The sequence below is a fragment of the Corapipo altera genome, unplaced genomic scaffold (genome assembly GCF_003945725.1).
Source record: "Corapipo altera isolate COAL_440 unplaced genomic scaffold, ASM394572v1 268, whole genome shotgun sequence".
Classification (NCBI taxonomy): Eukaryota; Metazoa; Chordata; class Aves; order Passeriformes; family Pipridae; genus Corapipo; species Corapipo altera.
Window position 1 is genome coordinate 45,173 of NW_020884901.1, and position 22,462 is coordinate 67,634.

Consider the following 22,462-nt stretch of genomic DNA (forward strand, 5'->3'; position numbering starts at 1 on the left):
TTTTTTTTTTTAAACTTGTTTTTTCTAATGGATATAAAACTATCCTGTAAAATAGTAGGGCTAACAAACCCAAAATTAGGTGGTTAAACCATACCCCTACTGTACACTTGACATATACGTTAGTGCACAGTGCTCTGCTGTCTGTCCTGCAAATGCAAGTAAGTTAGGAAACAGATGCTGTATGGTATTTTTGTCAGTCAGATGTTCACTAGTTTGCAACAAAGAATAATTAGCTGATATTTCTGATTAGCCTGGGGACTTCAATTTGTTATTCTTAAGTAGCATTTTGATCAAATACTGTAATAAACTACCACACTTGTTTGGAAAATTGTACTGTTACTGTGAAAACCACAAACATGCTGTAAGAGGAGGAGGAAAAAAAGTTAAATGTTTTAATGAACAATTTAGTTCTTTCTTACAGTCTCAGACAATTTAGTTCCTACTTACAATCCTATACACTTCTATGGATATTCACAGCCCCTAAATGCACATGTGCTGCCGTGTTACATGGATGCCTGGGCACAGAGCACTCCTCCAGGACAGGAAGCAGTGTCTGCAAGACGTGCAGTAACTGGCACACAAAACAGAAGGGAACCCACGGAAAGTAACTGTTTTCCATTTTTTCCTCCTCAAAAATTGAATAATGACACACTGGTTTGATAGAAGAGCCAGAAGAGATGAAGATATGTTTCCAATTTGTAGTCAGATATATTTATGAAAGCATTTTCCCACATACAGTAGTGTGGTTGTACCATACTAAATAAAGTAGAGGACAGAGGGAAAGAAACTTATCAATTTACTACGTGGTAGAAAGTCCAAATTACTTCAGTCAGCAGTTTGTAAAACCAAAGACACCATTGTTAGGAGATGAGCTCATAGGCAGAAAAGCCAACAGTTTTGTGGTATAGCTGGTTTCAAGAAGACTGGATATTTTCCATGGAGTAAGGGCTGGAAAAATTTTCTACAAAACCAAATGTATATACTGGTTAACCTTGGTAGGACTTGGAGTACTCTAAAAACAACGGAAGACAAACATTTGCAAAGGCAATACCATGGGATTTGTAACACACAGAAACATTCATTATAAAATGTCTCAAGAGAGACATTACATAATTATGAGATGTTCCCATGGATGGCATCAAGGTGATCACAGAGTCGGAAAACTTGTCACAGGAAAAAACATTAAAGGAATTGGATTTGTTCAGCTTAGACAAGTGAAAGGGTAGGAATGGGACCTGACCACTCTTCCAGTACCTACAAGGTAGTTACAGGGAAGATGGAAACACTCAGAGTGATACTCAGCAACAGGACAAGAGGCGATGGCAGACATTTGGTCTGAATATAAGTAAAAAAATCTCTTCTGTGAGTACAATGAAATATTAGAATAGGTTCTCTGGTAGAGGATAGCAACTTCCCTTGCTGGAAATATTCCAAGATTTGGCTTGACTAGACCCTGGATAACTGAATCTATGGCCCTGCTTTCCACAGAAGGCTGGACCAGACGATCTCCAGGGGTCTGTTCCAGCCACAGCTCTATTATTCTACGATAAACGTGATAAATGTGCTAGCCTATACCCACACATCTATTATTGTAGGGGAGTTTGGAGTACAGCAGTTAGACAGACTAAACTGCTGCAGCAGCAAAGTTCTGCATGTACAAGCAGGCAACAGACGCTGATTTTAACAGTGAATAAAGCAAGTACTTCAAGCAATCTCTTTTATCATGAGACATAAGCAAAATTTACCTTATAAAAATGTAGAGCTAGAGAGACTATCTTATTTTGGCTCAATTAGCCTCAGCAATATCAACTAACAAAACTAAAATTTGATGTTGTTGACACTGTGGTCTTTCCTGAATAGTCTCACCCTAATGAATCACCGGAATTAATCATCCCACCTTTGTCACTGCAGCAATGAAGCCTAACAGAGAAAAACAGATCAGTAAGTGCAGCAAAAAACAAGCAATTTTCAAACTAAGATACCACCGCATGAAAGAAAATGCTACCAATAATTCAGCTGAAATGATGTTCAGGAAGTTGTACCCTGAATCACTTCTGACCGGTGCAAATCAGTTTCTTATTCATTGAAACAGGCTAAAAAATTCTGAAGCTGTCTGGAGCTTTCTAGCAAAGCTTTCTCTCTAAAGGAATCAGATTTTCTTGAAAGTACTGCCAAATTTTTTTTTTCATTTTTTTCCCCCAAACCCAACTACTTCCTAATACTTTTCCCAAAAATCAGGAAAAATATATTACAGGAGATTAAATACTTTAAGAAGGTTGTATTTTAACATTTTTAAATATATGCTATCCAGCGTCAGAAAGCAGAGAATGCTTCAAAAAAAGAGTATAGGAAAAAGGCAAAGGTACAATAGCTGTTTTCCAGATGTAGCTTCCTGTCAGCAGCAAGTGGTGGTTAAGGGACTTCCTGAGATAGATCTTACATAAACACTTTTAGGTTTATGTCTGGGTGGTAATTTTTCTTTACAAGATTTCTTCTCTGAATTTGTCTGTTCGCTTTTTCTGCTATTCTTACAGAAACATTTTTTTTTTTAATTTTTAGTTTTGAAAGGTATTGTGGCAATTGAACTGCACTCTCTCTGAAAAAACAAGTTGTTTCATTTCTCAAAGTTTACCTTTTCGAGATAGGCACATTCTTATCTCTTTTGTTTACTTTGAGCTTCTGATCACTGACCCTAAGTTAATTTTTATGACCAGCTGTTTTATAGTATTTTCACTCACTTGCAAAGCCAAAACCCTTCCCTGACGACTGCATTCCCCTGCTGCTGACGACTGTCAGCTTCCACAGCCAGAAATAACGGGGTGTTAGTACCTTACTGGATGTTATTCTCGAATCGTAGATTTTAATACAAGCTGATTCCTGAGATTGTCAGTATGAAAGACAAATTAAGTATGAAATTTTTTGCAAAGCACATCATTCAGCTAAAAACCTTTAACAAAAGCAACAAACTGCACTTCACAGTACTACAAATCCAAGGAAAAGGCATTCCCACTTGGTCCAAGCAGAATGCCCACACAAAGGCAAACCCCATTTTTTTCTTCAATCCTTCCCAAAGAGCAAACACCTATTGTTATCCAAACAATTCAGATATCCTACAAATGTTCGGCACATCCAAACAAAAGTTCCCTGTCATCTATCAAATTGCAACAACTTTTCTTTTTCCCTGTAGACAAAAGTGACACAGGTCAAAGAAACATGGTAGCTTTGTCATATGTGATTTGGAATGAGCCATATACAAAAGCTTACAGGAACAGCTTACTTAGCTTTAAAAAGACAGATGCACTCAGCACTTAATCAGAAGGCTGGTCTGTGTAATAATACATTTCTTGTTCAGCAAAGAGGACAGAAAAGAAATAGTTTGTCTATTTTTGATTTTTCAAATATTTTTATTTATAACACAATTACCCGTAAGAGAACTTTACTGACATTGACTAAAAAAAACACAAGAGAAGTCTCTAATCTCCTTCATTGGGTAAAATTTTTAGGCACTTATTTAAGTGACCTAAAATCAATGGATCTTAACTATATGCTAAGGAGCTTAAAAGGCATTATGGATGCTTTATAAATATCATCCTAAATAAACAACCTCATCCCCAGGAAATCCTGTTTTTTCAAGAACCTTGTTGCTGCGGGGCATAACTGCAAGTTAGAAACCTTATTTTCCTACAAAAGCAAAGAATCTAAAAATATTACTTTTAAAATGAAAACTAGATACTCCAGCCAAGTAGTAATCTAGGCAGGGAATCACCTACCCAGCTCTACAAGGAGTTAGAAATTGGAGAAACCAATCAGCACAGGAAACAGCCACTTCAATATCCTGGCAAACACTCATGGCAAACCACTCCCTACATTCTTCCTGCTCCCACTACCCTTCCTTGAGCAGCTCTGTGTATCCTAGGCTGAAAAGGCACCTTGGAAAGGAAGGAGTATGAATCACATAGAACTTGAAAGGAAAGCTTAATAGGACTACTGATAAATCTGTCAAAAATAAATAGAATTATCACTTTTTGGTTCAATTTTCAGTATAAAACTGGTGCATTGGAAAAGCTTTGGACAACTTTAATCCCAAGAATCCAGACTATGCTACTAAATAGCACTGAAATGGCCACTCCAGTCCCTGTGTCCTCCTCTTTAGAAATAGAAATGAATAAGCTTTGAGTTAAAATAGAAAATAATGGTAACATAAAACCAGTAAATAATTAGAGGTGCTAATATTCCCTGAAGGAATCTCAGGTCATACAGTAAAGGTACAAGGAACTTAAAAAGCCCAAGGTGTACTGAATTGCTAGTGCAATATATTTAGATGTGGTTTTTTTTCTGACATCCACTTTTATGATGGAAATAATTTATTATTAGAATAGCAACTACTTGCTTTTTAACTTGAACAGAAATAGTTTGTTTTAATCCAGTGTCTTTAAACCTCTTCATTTGTCCTTTAGGTACTCAGTGTTCTCATGTTGGTTTCCTCCATCTCTTCAAAACCCAAAGATCTTTAAAACTGACAGATAAATTACAAAGAAACCCATTATTTCAATATGGTATAGCTTTCTGAAGATGGCTATGATATACAATGACTGAAATAACCATTTGGTTTGCTAAACTGTAATAAAAATGTATGATTTTATATTGGGAACTTTCACTTTTAATTTTGGTAATTTCTTTGCAAGATTCCCAGCAAGTTATAAACACATCTTAAATACATTCATTCATTGGACAAACCTTTTTTAAACCCAGAGGTGACAGCTGATAACTAAAAACATTCGACACACAGAAAGTTCTGTAACAGCAAATTATTAAAAAGGTTCTAGGAAAATAGTAAGAATTCACAGCAATCAAACGAGAAACAGGGTTTAGATTACCACGATGAGTGGGAAGAAACATTACAAAATGCTCTGGGGTTCAGCCAAATTATGAATCCTCAATCTGCATTAGACTGTTTCAAGAGCTTGCTTGAATTTGGACAATTTTATCTTCCTTTATTTCTGGGATCGACACGACCTGGGCAGTGCTGAGGAGCCCCGTGCGCTCCCCTGGGTGCCGCTGCCCGGAGCCGAGGCACGTCCAGCTGCGCTCCCCGAGTGCACCATGACGGGACAGGGACAGTCCGGCAGGAAGTGCCCCCCCGGCATTTCGGGGCCGAGTCCCGAGCAGTTCCGCACCCTCACTCCATCCGACACACCGGACCGGCGGTCTCCCGAATTCTGCCTGACCCCGGGCATTAGCGCTGCCTCCTGGCTGACACTCGGCCTCCCCCGCGCCCGGGTCCCGCTCCGGGGCGGGGGGGCTCAGCCGGCAGGGCCGAGGCTCGAAGCCCCTCCCGGCAGCGCCGCTGCTGCGGCGGCCCAGGGGCGGAGGCAGCTCGCCCGTCCAACCAGCGCCGGGCAGGTCGCCGCTGCCTTGCCTTCTCTCTCCCTTCCCCGGCCAGGACAAGCCGCCACAAAGAGCTGGGGTTCAAATGAGGCTGCTGCGGGCCGCGTGAGGGGACGGGCGGGAGCGCCGAGCGCCCCGCGGGAAGGTCCCGGTTCGGACGCGGGGCTCAGCCTGGGCGGCCGAGCCCACAACGGTCCTGAGCAAGGATAACAGAGAAAAAGAGAAGAACTGCGCCGCTTCCCCCAGGTACGTCCCGTCCGGCCCCAGCACGGACCGCGGGTCACCGAGGCGATCTCCCGGGGCCGGAGGGAGAGGCCCGAGGAGGCGGGGTAAGGACGGGCAGGGCCGGGGTGTTGAACGGGCGCGGCTCCGGGCAGTGCCCCGCGTACGGAGCCGGCAGCGAACAGCCTGGCAGAGACAGCGCCACTCCCTCGGAGCAGCAAGCCTGCTCTGTGCCTTTAAAAAACAAAAAAATACCCCCGAGCCAAACAAAAAAATCAGTCACGTATTAAAATAGAGTTGTAAAGAGAGTTGAGACATTACATGCCAGGCAGTGAAAGCCTTCTTGATATTATTTTCAGGATTATTATTATATTTTTAAAAAATATTATTTATTGATTTCTGTGTGTAACTCTGATCTTCACACTTCCTTAAAGTTGCTGTAAATGCATATGCCTTTCGAGAAATTTGCGAGGACATACTATAGGAAATTTTATTTAGTCTTTTTTTACACTCATGTCTGATCAGGGAGATATTAAAATTCCCGATACTTTCACAGATTCTATAAAATGAGTATTTGAAATATTTTGCAAATATTTAATTAAAAAGAAAGAGCCTAGCATTTATAAGTACATCTGTGTAAGCATTAAATAGTTATTAAATGATCTAACTGCTATTTTTCACGGGCAAAATGAGTCATTTATTAAAATGTGAATATTTTTAAGAGCTGTTATGGACAATGTTCATGCACATATATAAGCACACACAGTATGAGCACTTTCTGGTAGTGATTGGATTAAGTGAAAATAAGGTGAGGCCGCTGTTAAGGGAAGCAACAACAAAAGCAGTGCTCTCTTTCAGTAATTACATTCCACATCTATGACAGAACTTTAGTAAAGCACAAAGAACAATTCAAAAGTAGCATGACCAAAATTCTTGGTAATCCAGAAGAAAATTTTTACTTCTTATAAAAAGAGGCTTTTGCCAAACTTTTAAAAAAGTTACATGGCAGCAAAAGATCCATAACCTTCTGCAGTTTCTTGCAGCACTTGACAGTATTTCAAAACAAAAGTTCTCCAAGAGGTCATGAAGACACTCTCGTTATTAAGTGTTGCTTCAGTCATCCATTCCCCTCAGTGAGAAAACTATTTCCTTTTACAGGGCTGAACTAGTGCTTGAACCAAAATTTCACCAGTTTTAAGTGGACAGAAGAGCTGAGTAGTGACTGCATTATAATACAAGTATCTTAAATTTATAGGTTAATGTCAGTGTGGCACTGCTTATAATGGAAGCAAGTAACTAGTGGCAAAACCCCAGAAGTCATTCCCTCCATAAGTCTGGAGTTAAATTTTTCAATTTAGTTTTACATCATGTTTTTGTAACTAAAACTGCATGCTACTAGGTGTCAGTCCTTCCCTATATTTATTTTAAAACTTCAAACAAAACTTTAAGGTTTTTCCCAATACATGTGGCATACATATTACTGTGCTGTGTTTTCACTGTGAATTGCTCTTTCCTTTTACAAAAGCAAAAAGAAATCAGTATCCAGGTTTTTCACAGCAGTACTCTTCATCTAAAAATGGAACTACATGAGTTAATTCTAAAGGAAACCCTGTACCAGTGAAGTCCCTCTCCTTACAAAAGAGCAAAAATTAATAAATTGCATCAAGTATGAAGATTACCTTTGAGAGGTAAACTGAGAGGTAAAAACTGAAAGGATGGATTAATATAAATCCACGCAAGAAAATGTTTGGGAGAAGGAGTAAAAACAGCACATGAGCTCTGAGAAAAAGGCCAGGGAGTAAGAAAGCAAGCAGATGCAGAAAATTCATGCTTGTCTGTCTTATCACAATGGTGTTGTGAAATCCAGATCATATTACTGGCCTGGTGCCTGGAACATGCCAGCTAACTGTAAGTCTACAAACAGTGGCTATCAAAGGATTCTGCAGAAGCAAAAAACTAATGTTTGTTAACAAAAACCAAAACCAAACTGTCTGATCTTTTCATAGTAGGATTTTACATTTTCAACACCCTTGCTTCATTTGCTTTTATAATGCAATAAAAATGTAAAGCTAAAAAACCCTTTTAATATCAAAGACAAAACTATTAAACAGTGAAGATTTGTTGCTAGCTTTTCATGTTTCTTCTTTAGAATGCACAACTATCAAACTATGTGTGAATTCACAATCGCATACAGTAGTTTATCTTTTAGAGGATAAACGCTGCAATAGCTAACGCCGTGCCTTCCTTTACATATGTAAGTGCTTGAGGACTCTGCATAAAAAATGGCATATCAGATGTATGAAGGAAAAGCCAGACCATCCAGGTACTGGTAGTCTTGTTAAACTAAATCTGATCAGCACAAAACAGCCAATTAACCCCCAGAGCTGATTTTGTAAGAGTCGTTTTGTGTAGCTGAATGAACTCATCTGTATGGAGGGTATCATTGCTGCTTTTTAATTCATAGTCAAAACAACAATATCAGAAAACAGGAGTGTAGTGCAAAAGTGTGTGTGTGTCATCCTTCTTATGAATATGTTTTTTGTTTATCTATGTATTTCTAAAAGGCTTTGATATTGTTAGTTTAATTACTGTGCATTCAATTCTGGCACATTGGACCTGCGCACACTTAACGACCCAGCTTCTAGACTATGAGCTCTTCCTGAGTTAGAGAAATTTGCAGAGATTGGAACAAATGCTAAGCGTTGGACCTTGCCTGTCCACTCTTTAATGAAATAAAAATCACCTATTACAAGAAAAAGACACGTAAATAAAACCCTATACAAAAAATTAGAAGGAAATAATTAAAAAAAAATCCCCAAAATTCTGAACTTAACTTTTCTAAGGGATGTAATACTCTGGGAGCCTTTTTATGGAGGCTGAGGGCTGAGTGACAGTGACTGTAAAACCAACAGTTATCTCAAAGATACAATGACTTAAATGGAGAATTCTATTTTATTTGACAGCTTACTGAGCACTCCTGCTTAAGCGTAGGAAGTCACATAGGAAACCTACTCCTTCACCTTGTTTACAATAATTATCCTTAATTCCTCAGCTGTGACATACAAGCCACTAAAAATCTATCTTAACTTGTTAACGTGAGAATTGCTGCTGTCTTCATCATATACCAGGTTCTGATGAATCAGCTGAGGATCAGCTCCTCAAACCAAACTGGTAGTGTTTTTGCTTATCTTAAACTCAACTATACTGCAATCCAAATGGCTGTTGAAGTCTCTAGAAATGCTTGTGTAACATCACAGTTTTAGCTCAGAAAATCTCCTTCTCTGTAAAGCAGCCCCCAGGGCTAGACAGTGTCAGATCCCACATGTTCAAAAGCTGCCTTTCCACGAATCAGCATCATGCTGTCACACCTATGGCTCTCTGGCTTTGTAGCAGTTTACTATCTATAGAAAAACAAGAGCAGCAGCAAGAAGCAATTCTACTGCTTTTACCTACTGAGATCTATTATGTTGCTTATCTGCAGGAATAACATAATAATGCAATTTAAGATACAAAACTTCTATCGTGGTACAAAATCCAGGCAATTATTTTACATTTTTGTCTTACGTAAGGTTTTCCACACAAGATTCACAGAGGTCATTATTTTGCTTTTGTATTTCTCCAAAATGCTATAGTACAGATGATGTCTTCTTAAACATCAAAACATTTCCTCCTTGAACTGATTTGTAATCCAGAGTAACACATAACAAAGTTCAGTGCTCAGCCACCACCCAGCAGTCTTCCTACCGCTTCAGCTCTACATTTTGGAGGACATGGAAAAGCACAGGTGAAAAAAGGTACAAACTCCTAGACACAAAATGTCAGTCTCTCAATGGTTGAAAGACTCAGCACTGCAAAACCACTTGAGATCGAGATGCAGATGTTGACAGTATATACTCAGGCTTTCATAAATACATTTCTTTCTAGAGTAAGAATGCAAGTGTCTATTTTATGAACAAATTTCATCCAACGAAAAACAGCCACAGCATTGAAATGCTACTGGCAGCATTTTTAGATAAGCTTAATGATTCTTGGATTATGTTATTACAAGTCCTATTTTTCATCTGATGCAGACAGACCTTCAATTGCACTCAAAAATCCCACAGGTAAAGTGAGAGACAGTTAACCAGTCTCTTTTGTAAAAATGAGATCCTCTGAAGCATGGCATCAGAATCAACAACTAATGAAAAAAGGTATACAGTTTGGAATATCCACAATGACATGTATTTTGTAGCTGCAAACCAAAAAGGCCATCATACTGACACTGCTCCTTTTGATGCTTCCTCTTAAGGCAACCTGGTTAAAAAATAAAAGTGAACGTTTGCCAGACAGTAATATTTTTCCATGTAGAAATATTTTTACCGTTAGCATTTCAGGATCATGATAGTGATTAAAAAATAGATTGTGAAACACCTGTATAATTTCAGATTTTAAAATTCTCGAATTTTGTTGAAACGTAAGAAAAATGTCAAGATATTTGTAACAATCAAACGGTAACACATTTTGACTAATCAAGAGTCCCATATAAGCAAGATAGAGTACAGTACAGAAGAATGTTCCAAAGCAAAGCCAAAATAAGATTTTATTTATTTTTTCCCTTTAAAGGGCAGGAAAAAACAATCAAATGCTGAAACATCTGATATCCCTTTCAGAAAGTTTATTTCCTCTTTTTTCACCACATCATGGAAACATCCTCAGTTGAGTAAACAACGAATGAGCAAATCAAACAATTTCTTATTACCTACTGCCAGTTCTATACACAGATAGGCCAATATTTGGGATACGAGCCAAAATTCTAACCGAAGTGCTTGTGCTGGCTCGAGTATAAAACTGCTGTGATTATGTGCCACACAATAATGCTGCCAAGTGTTTTCATACAGATGCAGTTATGCTGGCAAAAGACAAACAGAAAAAAACCCTATATTGCCTGAATAAAAAGTAAAATATACTGCCAAGTAGAGTAAACATACACAAAACTGGGTTTTGGTGCATCTGCACCAGGGCAAGTTTGTCCCAACTCAATTCTCATCAAAAGTGTTTTTATGAGTACACAAGTCTTGAACAGCCAGAATCTAGAAATGAAATTACTTCAAACTTCCATACTTGTTCTGATTAGAAGTTCCATTTGATGTTTAATTAAAATAAAACATCTTTCTTTTTAAGTGTGCCTTTTTCACCTGGTTTTTGTTTACATGCTTGTGTGTTAATGTTCTGTCAGTACACATGAGGATAAGGGACTGTATTTCCAGTAATTAAAAAAATTTGTTGCAAACCTGCATGCTTGCTTTAGGTTGAAAAGTGTACAACTGCCTAAGTGGAATTTTGCATGGGGGACAAATATGGCATTAGGAATATAGCTCCCTCCCAGTCCACTGAAAAAGAGCTACTGGCAGAGGGAGAGAGGAAGCGGGGGCTAAGCCAGAGAAACAGGAAGAACTGAGTGACCAGCAATGGCACTAGTCAGGTATAAAGAGTATCAATTCCTGGGCATAAGTACAACACGGCAAAACTGAAAGCTAATGTCCTAGACATCAGATATGATCTTCTTCTTACATGGGAAGGAGTCCTAATGTTCTAAGAATCTGATGTTTTGCTACTCAAAAAGAGGAAGATACTAAAAAGAATTAAATCCTTCCTTAAAACTGTTTCACTGACTTCTCACTTCCTTGACTCCACGAACTTCCGTTTTAATCCAGCTTCAGAACGGAAAAAATGTCCTTTACTTATGTGATCCTTCACAATATGCAACAAATAGGCCTCATTCTAAACACCTTTTTTTTAACCAAACAAGTAGACAATAAAAGACTTAAGAATATCATAATAAAGAGACTGCAGGAAGGACATCTGATGGTTGTTTCTGTTTGTACTGGGGTATTCTCCTATCAGTGTCCTTGTTCTTCCACTGTTTTTTTCATATAGGAAGAATATCTTAGAAAAGGTGACATGCAGGCAAGACTGTGACAGAGAAGCATTTCAGCACAGTGTAATCGTGCTGATGTCATTCACTGTGTCTTGCCTTCTGCGACCGGTGATCAAACCCTAGAACAGGCTTCCTGGAGAGGGGGTCAGTGCCCCAGGTCAGCTCTGATGCCAGGTGGTGGGACTAGATGATTGTTAAGATGATATGTTAAGACGAGACTGATGAACTCTGTTCCATTATTTTCTTACACAGTTCTTAAAAAAATGGAGAAAAATCCATTATATGATGCTCTATATTTCTTTGGCCAGAAAAGAATGTGCACCCCAAAGCCCATGCTCAGTTAAAGACATGAGGCGCTGTAATAAAGACAGAAGTGAATGCTGAGGAAAAAATCAGTTTCTTTTCAGTGGTCACAATAATTGCAGGTTTAGAGGAGGGGAAAAAAGGGTATTACAATTCCAGCAGTGAAATAAAACCATTTTATACCTATATGCAAGAGACATTTGCAAAACCAGTCATCTGTGCAGAAACATGAGGCCTGGAAAACTGCCAGGTTTTCCAAGTGTGACCTGCTGTGCAAATGCTGATTATGCAAGTTAAAGCTGTCTGGGGTGAATTTATGTTCCCTATTTTCCAGGACTCCAAATAGCATTCCTGTGCTTACAGAAACCACGTCAAACTCCAAATTTTCATCTAACATGTTTTCAAGATTCTTGACAAGTTCTGTAAAGCACCATTCCTTTCTATTTGCAAATGAAAAAGGGTTTATTCCAACTAAGAAACTGAGGCAAAAGTATATATAAAAAAATTATAAGAAAGATCAAGTCCTGGTCACTTTTGTTTGAATCTTTTAGAGAAATATCTATGGTTTATTTCACAAAACCAGAAAAATGTGAACGACAACTCAGTACTCTTCTCAGTAGGAATAATTAAGGATGCATATCCATCATTATCTTGAAACTTAAAAAAAAAAATCTCTTGGAAGTCAGCTGCTGCCTAGAATCATAGAACAGTTTAGACTGGATGGGACCTCATCCTCATCTCACAAAGCAAGGCAAGTTTTAACATTAGATCAGACTGCTCAGAGCCTTGCCTAAGTCACAACTTCACAGATTTCCAAAAGTGGAGATTCTGCCACCTCTTTGGGTAACTGCTTCAGTCCTCAGACATCCTCATGGTGAAGTTCTTTTTTTTAATAAAACTCATTTTTTTCCTGAGGTTATTTGTATCCACCGTATACTTTCACTGTGCACTTCGAAAAAAAAATCTGTCTTCTCTACAAACACCCATTAAGTGGTTGAAGACAGCAGTAAAACGTCTCCTTCACCTTCTCTTCTGGAGGCTGTGCAGACCTCACGCTTCCTGCTGCTCTTCATACATCACGTCTGCAGCCTTCAGCTGCCCATGCTACCCATGCTGGTTGTGCTCAGCTGGACTCACTCCAGTTTCTCACAGCTGTCACTATCACCATTTCATGTAACTCAAAAAATTTCATTGTATAAAGATGACCAAGCAGTTAGGAGAAAGATACTCAAATACTGAATGATTATTCCATGTGAAATGTTTTACAGGCAAAGAAAAACATGATGGTTACACCATCTTGGTTTTAAAAAGTGTCAAACAGGTTTTATGTGCTGAAAAAGCTCCATATTACATTTTTCCCTCATTTATTTTATGAAAACTAGGTTACATATACATGATTATTAAAATTCAACAATAAAAAGCTTTTAGAAATATATGACGTCAAAGTGCTGTCCAAGTGGCTGATAAGAGGAGCGGTATGTGACAGGGGTGCTCCTGGCAGCAGTGACAATCCTAAGCCCATGTTTCCAGGCCTACCAGTGCCTATAAAGTTCTGGGACTGACTTATTTTTTAAGAGATTGTGAAGGCCTCAGCTTTCCACCTTGAATAGGAATCCGCATGGAGAACTAAGTTCAGGTAATGTCACCAAAAGGGAACTGGTGCACTGTGCCAAATGATATTTCCAGCTGATTTGGATTGCTGTGCACCATCTCTGTCCACCAAGCACATATGCAGGTATTCTTCCCCTTCCAAGAAGGGTCTGTGAAGTGAGATGACCAGGCTGAGTGTAAAGACAGTGTCTCCACTGAGAGTCACAATAACTGTTTCAGTTGTAAATTCCACTAGTCTGGAAAAATAACAGATTGTACTGCCTATGATATCAGAGTTTTTAATTTATAATTATTAAGGACTAATGTAAAGTTTTTCTTTTTTTTTTTAAGCCATGGAATTTCAATACTGCTGAATAAAGTAAAATTGTTACACTTCATCTAAGCTGTATCTCTTGCAATATACATGCAGTTATAAAATACTGCAAATGAGATATTTGATATTTTTAGAACTTTTATCAGCATTAATACACATATTAACTTACATTCTGTTTACATTTGTAACTGTAAGAAACTGAAAATGTAATTCATATGTAAATGAAAACACCAGTCTTGGAAACTTTTGTGGTACTTGCCTGGAAGAAAGGCCAGTTCAAATCCTAGTATTTATTGCTTAGTTTCTTATGGTTCTTGGCAGGCTTTAGATGAACTAGCAACTAGTAATTGCAGTTTTGAGCATAGAATGATACAACTATTCCCTATGATGTCCACTTTAACCAATGTAAATTCAGGCTGGACAAGAAAAATACCTCATTTGTGTACATAGTTAATAGGTACTGCTTTAGAAGAGATTATCACTTGTAAATCCACATTGATTTCCTATTTGTTATTTACTATTAAATTTATTTTAAAACAGATTTTAACAAGTTCTTTGCAGAAGAATATTTGACCAGAACTAGAGGATCATGATGACAAGATTCATCTGTTTAATGCTAGTAACTGCTGTGGGAGTTACTACAAGTAAAGCACAGGAATTTGAAGGCAATGACAAGGAAACAGATCAAGAATTCATTTACATGAACAGATATAAGCGTTCCAGTGATACGCAGGACAAATGCACTTACACCTTTATCGTACCTCAGCAGAGAGTGACAGGTGCCATTTGTGTTAACTCTAAGGAGCCTGAAGTTCTACTTGAAAACAGGGTAAATAAACAAGAATTACAGTTACTTAACAATGAACTACTTAAACAAAAGAGACAAATAGAAACTCTCCAGCAACTGGTAGAGGTGGACGGTGGAATTGTTAATGAAGTTAAACTCTTAAGAAAAGAGAGCAGAAACATGAATTCTCGTGTCACACAACTCTACATGCAGCTACTACATGAAATTATCCGAAAACGTGATAACGCCTTAGAACTTTCTCAACTTGAAAATAAGATTTTGAACCAAACTGCAGATATGTTGCAGCTTGCAAGCAAATACAAAGACTTAGAGCACAAGTACCAACATCTGATGTCAATTGCCAATAATCAGTCAATGATAATTGCCCAGCTGGAAGAACACTGTCAAAGAATGCCATCCATAAAGCCACTGCCACAAACTCCACAACCACCACATAAAGTGTATCAGCCTCCTACTTACAATCGCATTAATAACCAGATATCTACTAATGAGATTCAGAGTGATCAGAACTTAAAGGTTCTGCCACCTACCTTACCAACCATGCCTGCAGTTACTAGTATTCCAACTTCAACTGATAAACCATCTGGTAAGTAATATTACTAACATGGCTTCATTAGTTTATGCTAATATGCAGTGGCAAACATTTTAACTGTAATATCAAAAATGCAGTCAGAATTTGTTTAGCAAAATAAATGCAATTAATTATTTTGAACTGAGATTTCTTAGATCTGATGTTGTCTGTAATTATCTTCTGGATATCTTGTAGTATGTACAACCACAGAAAGAAAGCAAAAAAATTAACTCTAAGATTCAGACACGCTAGCCCCACAGATTTTTCTCCTGTTACTTTGCCAAGACAAACTGACCATTTATGTTACATGTATGAGATAAAGGACCTGCAGAAAAATCTTATTATTCAACAGTCATCTAAATTTTATTTAACTTTGCTCAAAACTGAACTACTACAATTCGCGACATCTGAAGGGGTTTAGCACTGTTTGTGTGAACATTTGTGAAGTTATTACAAGTTTGCTGATCTATGTAATAATGTTGTGCTTGTGTAACTCCAAAAGGAATCCATCTCTCTCTATACCTTACATGGGGCACTTGTGCCCTACACAGGAACAAAAGGGAAGCAAGTGGTGGAATAGTAAGAGATATTATACAGCCCTCACTGAAAGGCTTAGGAGTTCTGTCACAAGCAAGATTAGAAGATCTGAAATCACATTAAAGATCAATTGATCTACATGGTAACAAAATTAACAAGTAAAGAATTCAATTTCACCTATGGTCCCTCAGATTTAAAAAAACCCCCACAAACAGTTCAGATATATGTTCCATATAAGGGAAGTCTGTTCTTCAGTGTGCGGGCAACACAGACTTGCACAGACAGAAAAAAGATGGGGCGTCACAGACATCTGAACTCAGAGCTGAAACAGAGTAATGCATGGGAACTGCACTCAGTGTATTTCATGGCTATTTACAACAAACAAGACATCAACAAACTCTTTAGAATTATCAAATAATGCAACTGTCACACCTTAAAAAAAACCCTCCGAAAGACCCCCATCTTATTTCTCCAAGGAAACATTCACAATTAAAGAAACTTGAGCAGGTGTTTCAGTCCAAAGCACTGAGTCTCCAAAGTCTGTAAAGTCTCTAAAACACTCTGCTACAAAGCAGTATTTTCACAGTATTGCCAAAGATGAACTCACCAAAGCTTGCATTCTGGCATGCAGAACCTCTGCCAAAAATATCATGATTCTAATGTACTGTGTAAGAATAAAAGTTCTCAGAAGAAAATCAGATCTATTACAACTCCTTTGCAGCAATACACTATGGCCTCTTTATTAGTTACATTTTGACTTTCATCTCAAAGTTGGTTCAAGCTTTGTACAGTATTTCCCTATCTATCTGTAAGGGAAATACCTTTCAAGCATTCTTTGAAGACCTTTCCCTTTCCTGTTACATGGTTTGAAAACTCATTCTTGCTCCACATCCTCCTTGCGCTTTCAAGTGCTTAAACTGGAGCTGAGGCTTCACTATCACACAGCAGGAATAGAAAAGTTAATTCAAGTGCACAGTATATTTGCTTATCTATCCTCATATATTTCCTGTTTTGAAAAGTCAAATGCTAACATAAATCAATTTGCAACCCTGTAGATCTCCCAGATCCTCACCTGAGAAAGTGCTGCTTATCCAGCCATTTTTCGTGTTGATTTCCAGAGGTCCCTTTCGCAGTGCACAATTCTAAGATAAGATCTGACATCTGCTACTTCTCCTTAGACTACATAACTTACTAGGAAAGAAGTTTCACGCTTCTTCTGCACAAATTCATTATAATATTAATTTCTCCCCTTATTTTCTCACTTACAGTTTTGATTTGTTTAAGGAAGTTTCCAACAATTGAAGTTAAGCTAATTAACCTATCATTTTCAGGGTATCTTCCTCCCCTCACCTCCCCTTTCTTTTTGGGCATGAAACATTTGATATCTTTTCCTCATCCTCCAGAATGTTCTCCATTCACAAAGCACATCTCAAACAAAACTCTCCCTACAATTAATGCTGAGAACGAAGCTTTAGTCATACCTGGAATAAACTAGGAAAAACCCATAAGCAGTATCCTACAAAACAAACAAAACCCACCACCACCACTGCCCAGCTGCTGTTAAAAAATCCATGCATATTTTATCCAGTCCTTTCAGTACTATTTCTTGAGTTCTCAGCCTTTACCAAAGCTCCTGACTGCACTAACCATCTGATCACAGCCAACCTGTGGAATGAAAACTGAAGCAAAACAGAAGGAAAATATTAAATGCTTTCTTCTAATCTGTTGACAGCTTTCCTTTCTCACAAAGTAGTAGACCAACACTCTCCCTTGATCACAGACTACTACAGTCTTAGTAGTAGTCTGTAGTAGCTACTGTCAGTAGCTTTAATTAATTTTGTACATTTTGTCCACATTGTCTGTTACATGGTGTCCCTGCCCATGGCAGGAAAGTGGAACAAGATGATCTTTAAGATCCCTTCCAACCCAAGCCTTTCTGTGATTCTGACTCCCTAGAGGTGATTTTATCAAAACTACCTACCTGAAAGTCAGGGTGTTCACACTTTTTCAAGGGAACATACCTTAGCCAACATTTTGAAAAGTTAATATCTGACAAAAAAAACACCGGTCATGGAAAAGTAGTAGCAAACTCTGCTTTGAAGTACTTATCTTCATCTTAAATCACTTTCAAGAGGAAAGAACTATGTGTAGTAGAGCACTGCTGCCATGTGGCCTAAAAGAAACTGCAAGATTAGAACACTCTAAATACTACATTGTATACTGCTATAAATTTTTATGAAGATCAAAGCTCTATGGTTGACTATTTAAGGAGTTCAATAATGATTTTGGACTAATATGTTCTTTTTTGTTTTTAATAAGTGCCACTACATACACATTGTGATTAAATAAACATGAGCAATATAAATTACCAGTGCCCTTTACATTTGTTTTCTCCCACCTCTCATAACGAGCCATGTAACTGTGTGACAGAGCACTGCATCTACACGTAAACTGCCAGAAATCTGAACAGTGAGCCACAACAGAGATGGAAAAGGGACTTAGAAGCACAACTCCAGGTACAGTCTCTGAATATGACTAGGGTAACAAGAATACAGCATGGCCACAGAACAAACACTTGGATTGCCTCTTGGTACACTGACTTACTGATTAAAATAGTTAAAAAGGCAAAAAAAACCTCAATCCCCCAAACACTTGAGATAATTTCTGTAAAACTAATTTATTTCTAACTCATTTCCTCAGTACCATTACTAGTGTTGGGCAGTGAATTATGAAAAAGCGTAGAAGAACTGAAATAATTTAGAACAGAAATTACTCGATAGCAACATGTGCTTCAGTAAGACTCCTAATGAGAAGATCTGACAAGCCTTCCTCTTTCAGCAGGCAGGGGGAATCAATCCAGAGTCTCTGATCTCAAATCCTGAGGATTCTTATTGACTTCACCCTTATGCTCAGGAAGCAAAGCAGCTGGGGGAGTCTATATGCAGATATCAACAGACTCCTAAATCATTTATACTTAAATTTCTCAGACTCATTAAAATGGAATCTATCTTCCCAATGCAGAAAATTTCTTTTAAAATCATAAACATAAAATACTGTCAAAAAGAGTAAGCTCTTCGTGGACTCTACTGAACTCAAGGAAAAAATATATTCTTCTGAAAACACAAACGCATTAACTGTAATTTCTGTGAATGCAAAGTATTTTAAAAATCTTGTCATTTATATAACATTTCTCTCACAAGCACTCCATGTTAAAAAAAAATCTTAATTTCTATATTGTGTTGTCATTTATTAAGGTTACAACAGTAAAACCTACAATCTGAATTCATGTTGCCAGTTCCATTGTTAATGTGCGAATAACATTTCTGGGGATCTAAAAAGCTGAATTTCTCAAAGACAGAATCAAGATCAAACTTACTGTTTTGTTTTCTAAAGGAAATTCTTAATACATGTCTGTGGAGTCATTTAGACCTAGTTTCTTTGAAGATGTAATCAATGACTAAAGTAGAGCTGCCTTAAAAAAAATAAATTTTAAAAAAATCTACCTTTATCAGTAATTTATTGTGGAATGTTCCAGAAATAAAATTACAATAAATGAATCCACTTGAAAACACTTGGTGGATACTGTACCTTCAATAAGAAGAAAAACAAATGCACTATTCAGTGAAACTAATCTACTGTATAAAGCTGCCTATTCAAATACTGCCCTGCACTGAAGATATGGTCAAGGGGAGTTTGATGCACAGCCCTTCTGTTTTGACACAGGGCCCTGGAGAGACTGTCTACAAGCATTAGAAGACGGCCATGACACAAGCTCTATCTATCTTGTGAAACCAGAGAACACAAACCAGCTGATGCAGGTCTGGTGTGACCAACGGCATGACCCTGGGGGCTGGACAGTCATTCAAAGACGGCTGGATGGCTCTGTCAACTTTTTCAGGAACTGGGAGACATACAAGGTTAGAACAAGTGAGCAGATTAATGTCTTCCACCCTCTAAAAATTATTGGTAAAGTGGACGTCTCTATAAAATAAATTACTGCAGATTTCTATTTAAGAATACGCTCAGATTTACCACTAACACAGATGCAGAATACTAACATGCTTCTCTTGCTTCCTTTACAGCAAGGATTTGGTAATATAGATGGAGAATATTGGCTCGGATTAGAAAACATTTATTGGTTAACAAATCAAGGCAACTACAAACTGCTCATAACAATGGAGGACTGGTCAGGTCGGAAGGTGTTTGCTGAGTATGCCAGCTTCAGGCTGGAGCCTGAGAGTGAGTACTACAAGCTGAGGCTGGGCCGTTACAACGGCAACGCAGGCGATTCCTTCACTTGGCACAATGGCAAACAGTTCACCACGCTGGACAGGGACCATGACGTGTACACAGGTACTGGAGCCCTGAGCCGCCTTGCCTTTTTTTTGCCCTCCCCCCCCACCCCCCATTTTATTTCCTTTTTTTTTTGAAAAAGGAAAAATACTTATAGTCATACACACACACATAATTTGCACTCTTAAAAGGATTTGTCAATTTTACCTTATGAAGCACAGACTGATAGTGTCAACCCTTATAAATAATAACACCAAAACAAAAATTTGTTTACACTAGACAAGAGTCTGTAAAATATGTTATGGAGGGTTATTTGGGATAGTACTGCACACAAATCTTCCAGCAAGGGAGAATACCAATAATGAACTCCATCTGTAGAACGTAACTACTGAGCTGCTTCCTGAAGCAGCCTAAATTCACCTTTTATTACATGGTATCTACATATTAAACATACAGTTAAAAAAGAAAGTTTTGTGCTTAGCTTGCTTGCTGTAATATTTTTCATTTAATTCTGACACTGAGCTGGAACTTTCTTTTGCAGGTAACTGTGCCCATTACCAGAAGGGAGGATGGTGGTACAATGCATGTGCTCATTCCAATCTCAATGGAGTCTGGTACCGGGGAGGGCACTACCGCAGCCGATACCAGGATGGCGTTTACTGGGCTGAATTCCGGGGGGGGTCGTACTCACTAAAGAAAGTTGTTATGATGATAAGACCTAACCCTAACACATTTCACTGAAATAACTCTTCTCTTGGTTTGCTTTCTTGTTCTAAAAACATCACATAAAGATATAGTACCTGGAATGATCTTTTCAGAAATGAGGAATGTAAGATATTGTACATTTATTGATAAGATATGAGGGCTTGTATATTGTATTTTCAAGAATAATCCCAGGGAAAAAAAAGCTGAAGAAAAAAAAAAGGAATTGCCATAACATTCAGAACACCAGTACAACTGGTACTATTAGAACTGGCAGTTAGATGAAGTGTAGATAAGCTTCCTGGTTTTTATTCCCTGTAAATTAATTTTGGATGGTAAAAATACTGCCACAACATTTAAATATTTTTGTATGTTATGTATAAATATTCTCAAATACAGGAAATATTACAAACTGTACAGCAAGAGTTTTTTTATTATTATTATTATGAGCAATCATTTGACACAGGAAATCATATCCTTTGAACTGTGTAGCTGGTATATGTACATTAGTGTGATTATTATGGTGTAATCTTTGTTAACTGCCATGAATAAAGTCAGTACTATATAATTCTGTTTTGAGAGCAGACAGCCAAACCAGTACTGTCATGATAAATCCAGTCTTTCCCCTTCACTTTGATCATTTCAATAATCTGCTCCTACAAAGTGGAATTCACCACTGATTCAAGTCGTTTAGATTAAAAACACTAATGATTTTTCCTACCAAAATGAAGTAGCTACTTGCATATGGAAATTAATCCAGATTTACAAGTATTATGTGCTATATAGCCAACATGTTATACACAACTCACAGTATTTCGTACCTGACTTCAGTCATTACCTGTTGTGTAGCCTCTGTACTCAGAAATGGCTAGATATAAATTAAAGGGACTATCCAACTTTGCAGGCAAATGATGGATACCAGTTTATAATCTATTTAGTATCCTTAGCCTAGAGATGAAAATTATATAAAAAAAAGTTATCTGTAGCCAAGAGAAGTTATTTTTAACATATTTCACAAATATAACATATTACTGTCAAATTATTAAATAGATTTACTCATCTATATTTAGAGGCAGTCACACTTAAGAAATACATACTGGGATAATTCTAACATTCTTCTGAGGTAGGTTTCTAGAACAGATAGTTAACACACCCAGTTCAAAACAGCAACTACTGCAAAAAAAGTTAAAGAATGTATAAAAGAGGCAGAGTAAAAGCCTCTAGAAGTTCAATATTTTTCACTAAGCCTGTAAAACACTTACTGTGTGTTTATGTGTGTGTGCTTGCATACTTTTCCCTCATTACCTCCTCCCTTCTTTACCACAGTATGATGTGCGATGTAGCATGTGTTGTATATAACTGAAAGTAGGTTTTTTAATATATTAGATTACCCGTCATATTGTAATTCTTTAATAAAGCAACAGATGTTATTTTGACATGTTCAGATTTCATCCTGTTTCAGTTCAGATCACTGCCTCGTGACTTAAATCAGCCCTGATATACAACTACTATTCATGTGTGTTAAGTGTTTAAATATTGCAACATCAAAAGCAAAACAATTTTCAGCTGAGAAAAATACAGAATTTCCACATAGCCCAACAAGGAAGGACTCTTTGTAGGTCATCTGAAAAGCCCTAAATTGTCCAACAGTATTCAAGGTTTACCTGCTACTGGTTTAGCTACTGAACTCTGGAAAAGATTTAGGTAAGAACTATTAAACACACCTACGGGCCTAGAGCTGGCCAGAGTGCTCTACCAAACAGGCTTTAAACCCCTGTCCAAGATGACAGACTTTTG

The 22,462-nt window shown here is 37.8% G+C and overlaps 2 protein-coding genes across 5 annotated transcripts in view; one reads left to right on the forward strand and one right to left on the reverse strand.

Moving 5' to 3' along the window:
- RALGPS1 (Ral GEF with PH domain and SH3 binding motif 1) overlaps positions 1–22,462 on the reverse strand; it is an 81,877-nt gene that overhangs the window by 38,341 nt on the left and 21,074 nt on the right. The gene's annotated exons all lie outside the window — the stretch shown is intronic.
- Positions 5,501–20,861, forward strand: ANGPTL2 (angiopoietin like 2). Its single transcript, XM_027650343.1, has 5 exons — positions 5,501–5,634; positions 14,295–15,148; positions 19,394–19,587; positions 19,753–20,023; positions 20,505–20,861. Exons 2-5 carry the CDS (start codon positions 14,344–14,346, stop codon positions 20,702–20,704), a joined length of 1,470 nt encoding a protein of 489 aa, XP_027506144.1. The 5' UTR covers positions 5,501–5,634; positions 14,295–14,343; the 3' UTR covers positions 20,705–20,861.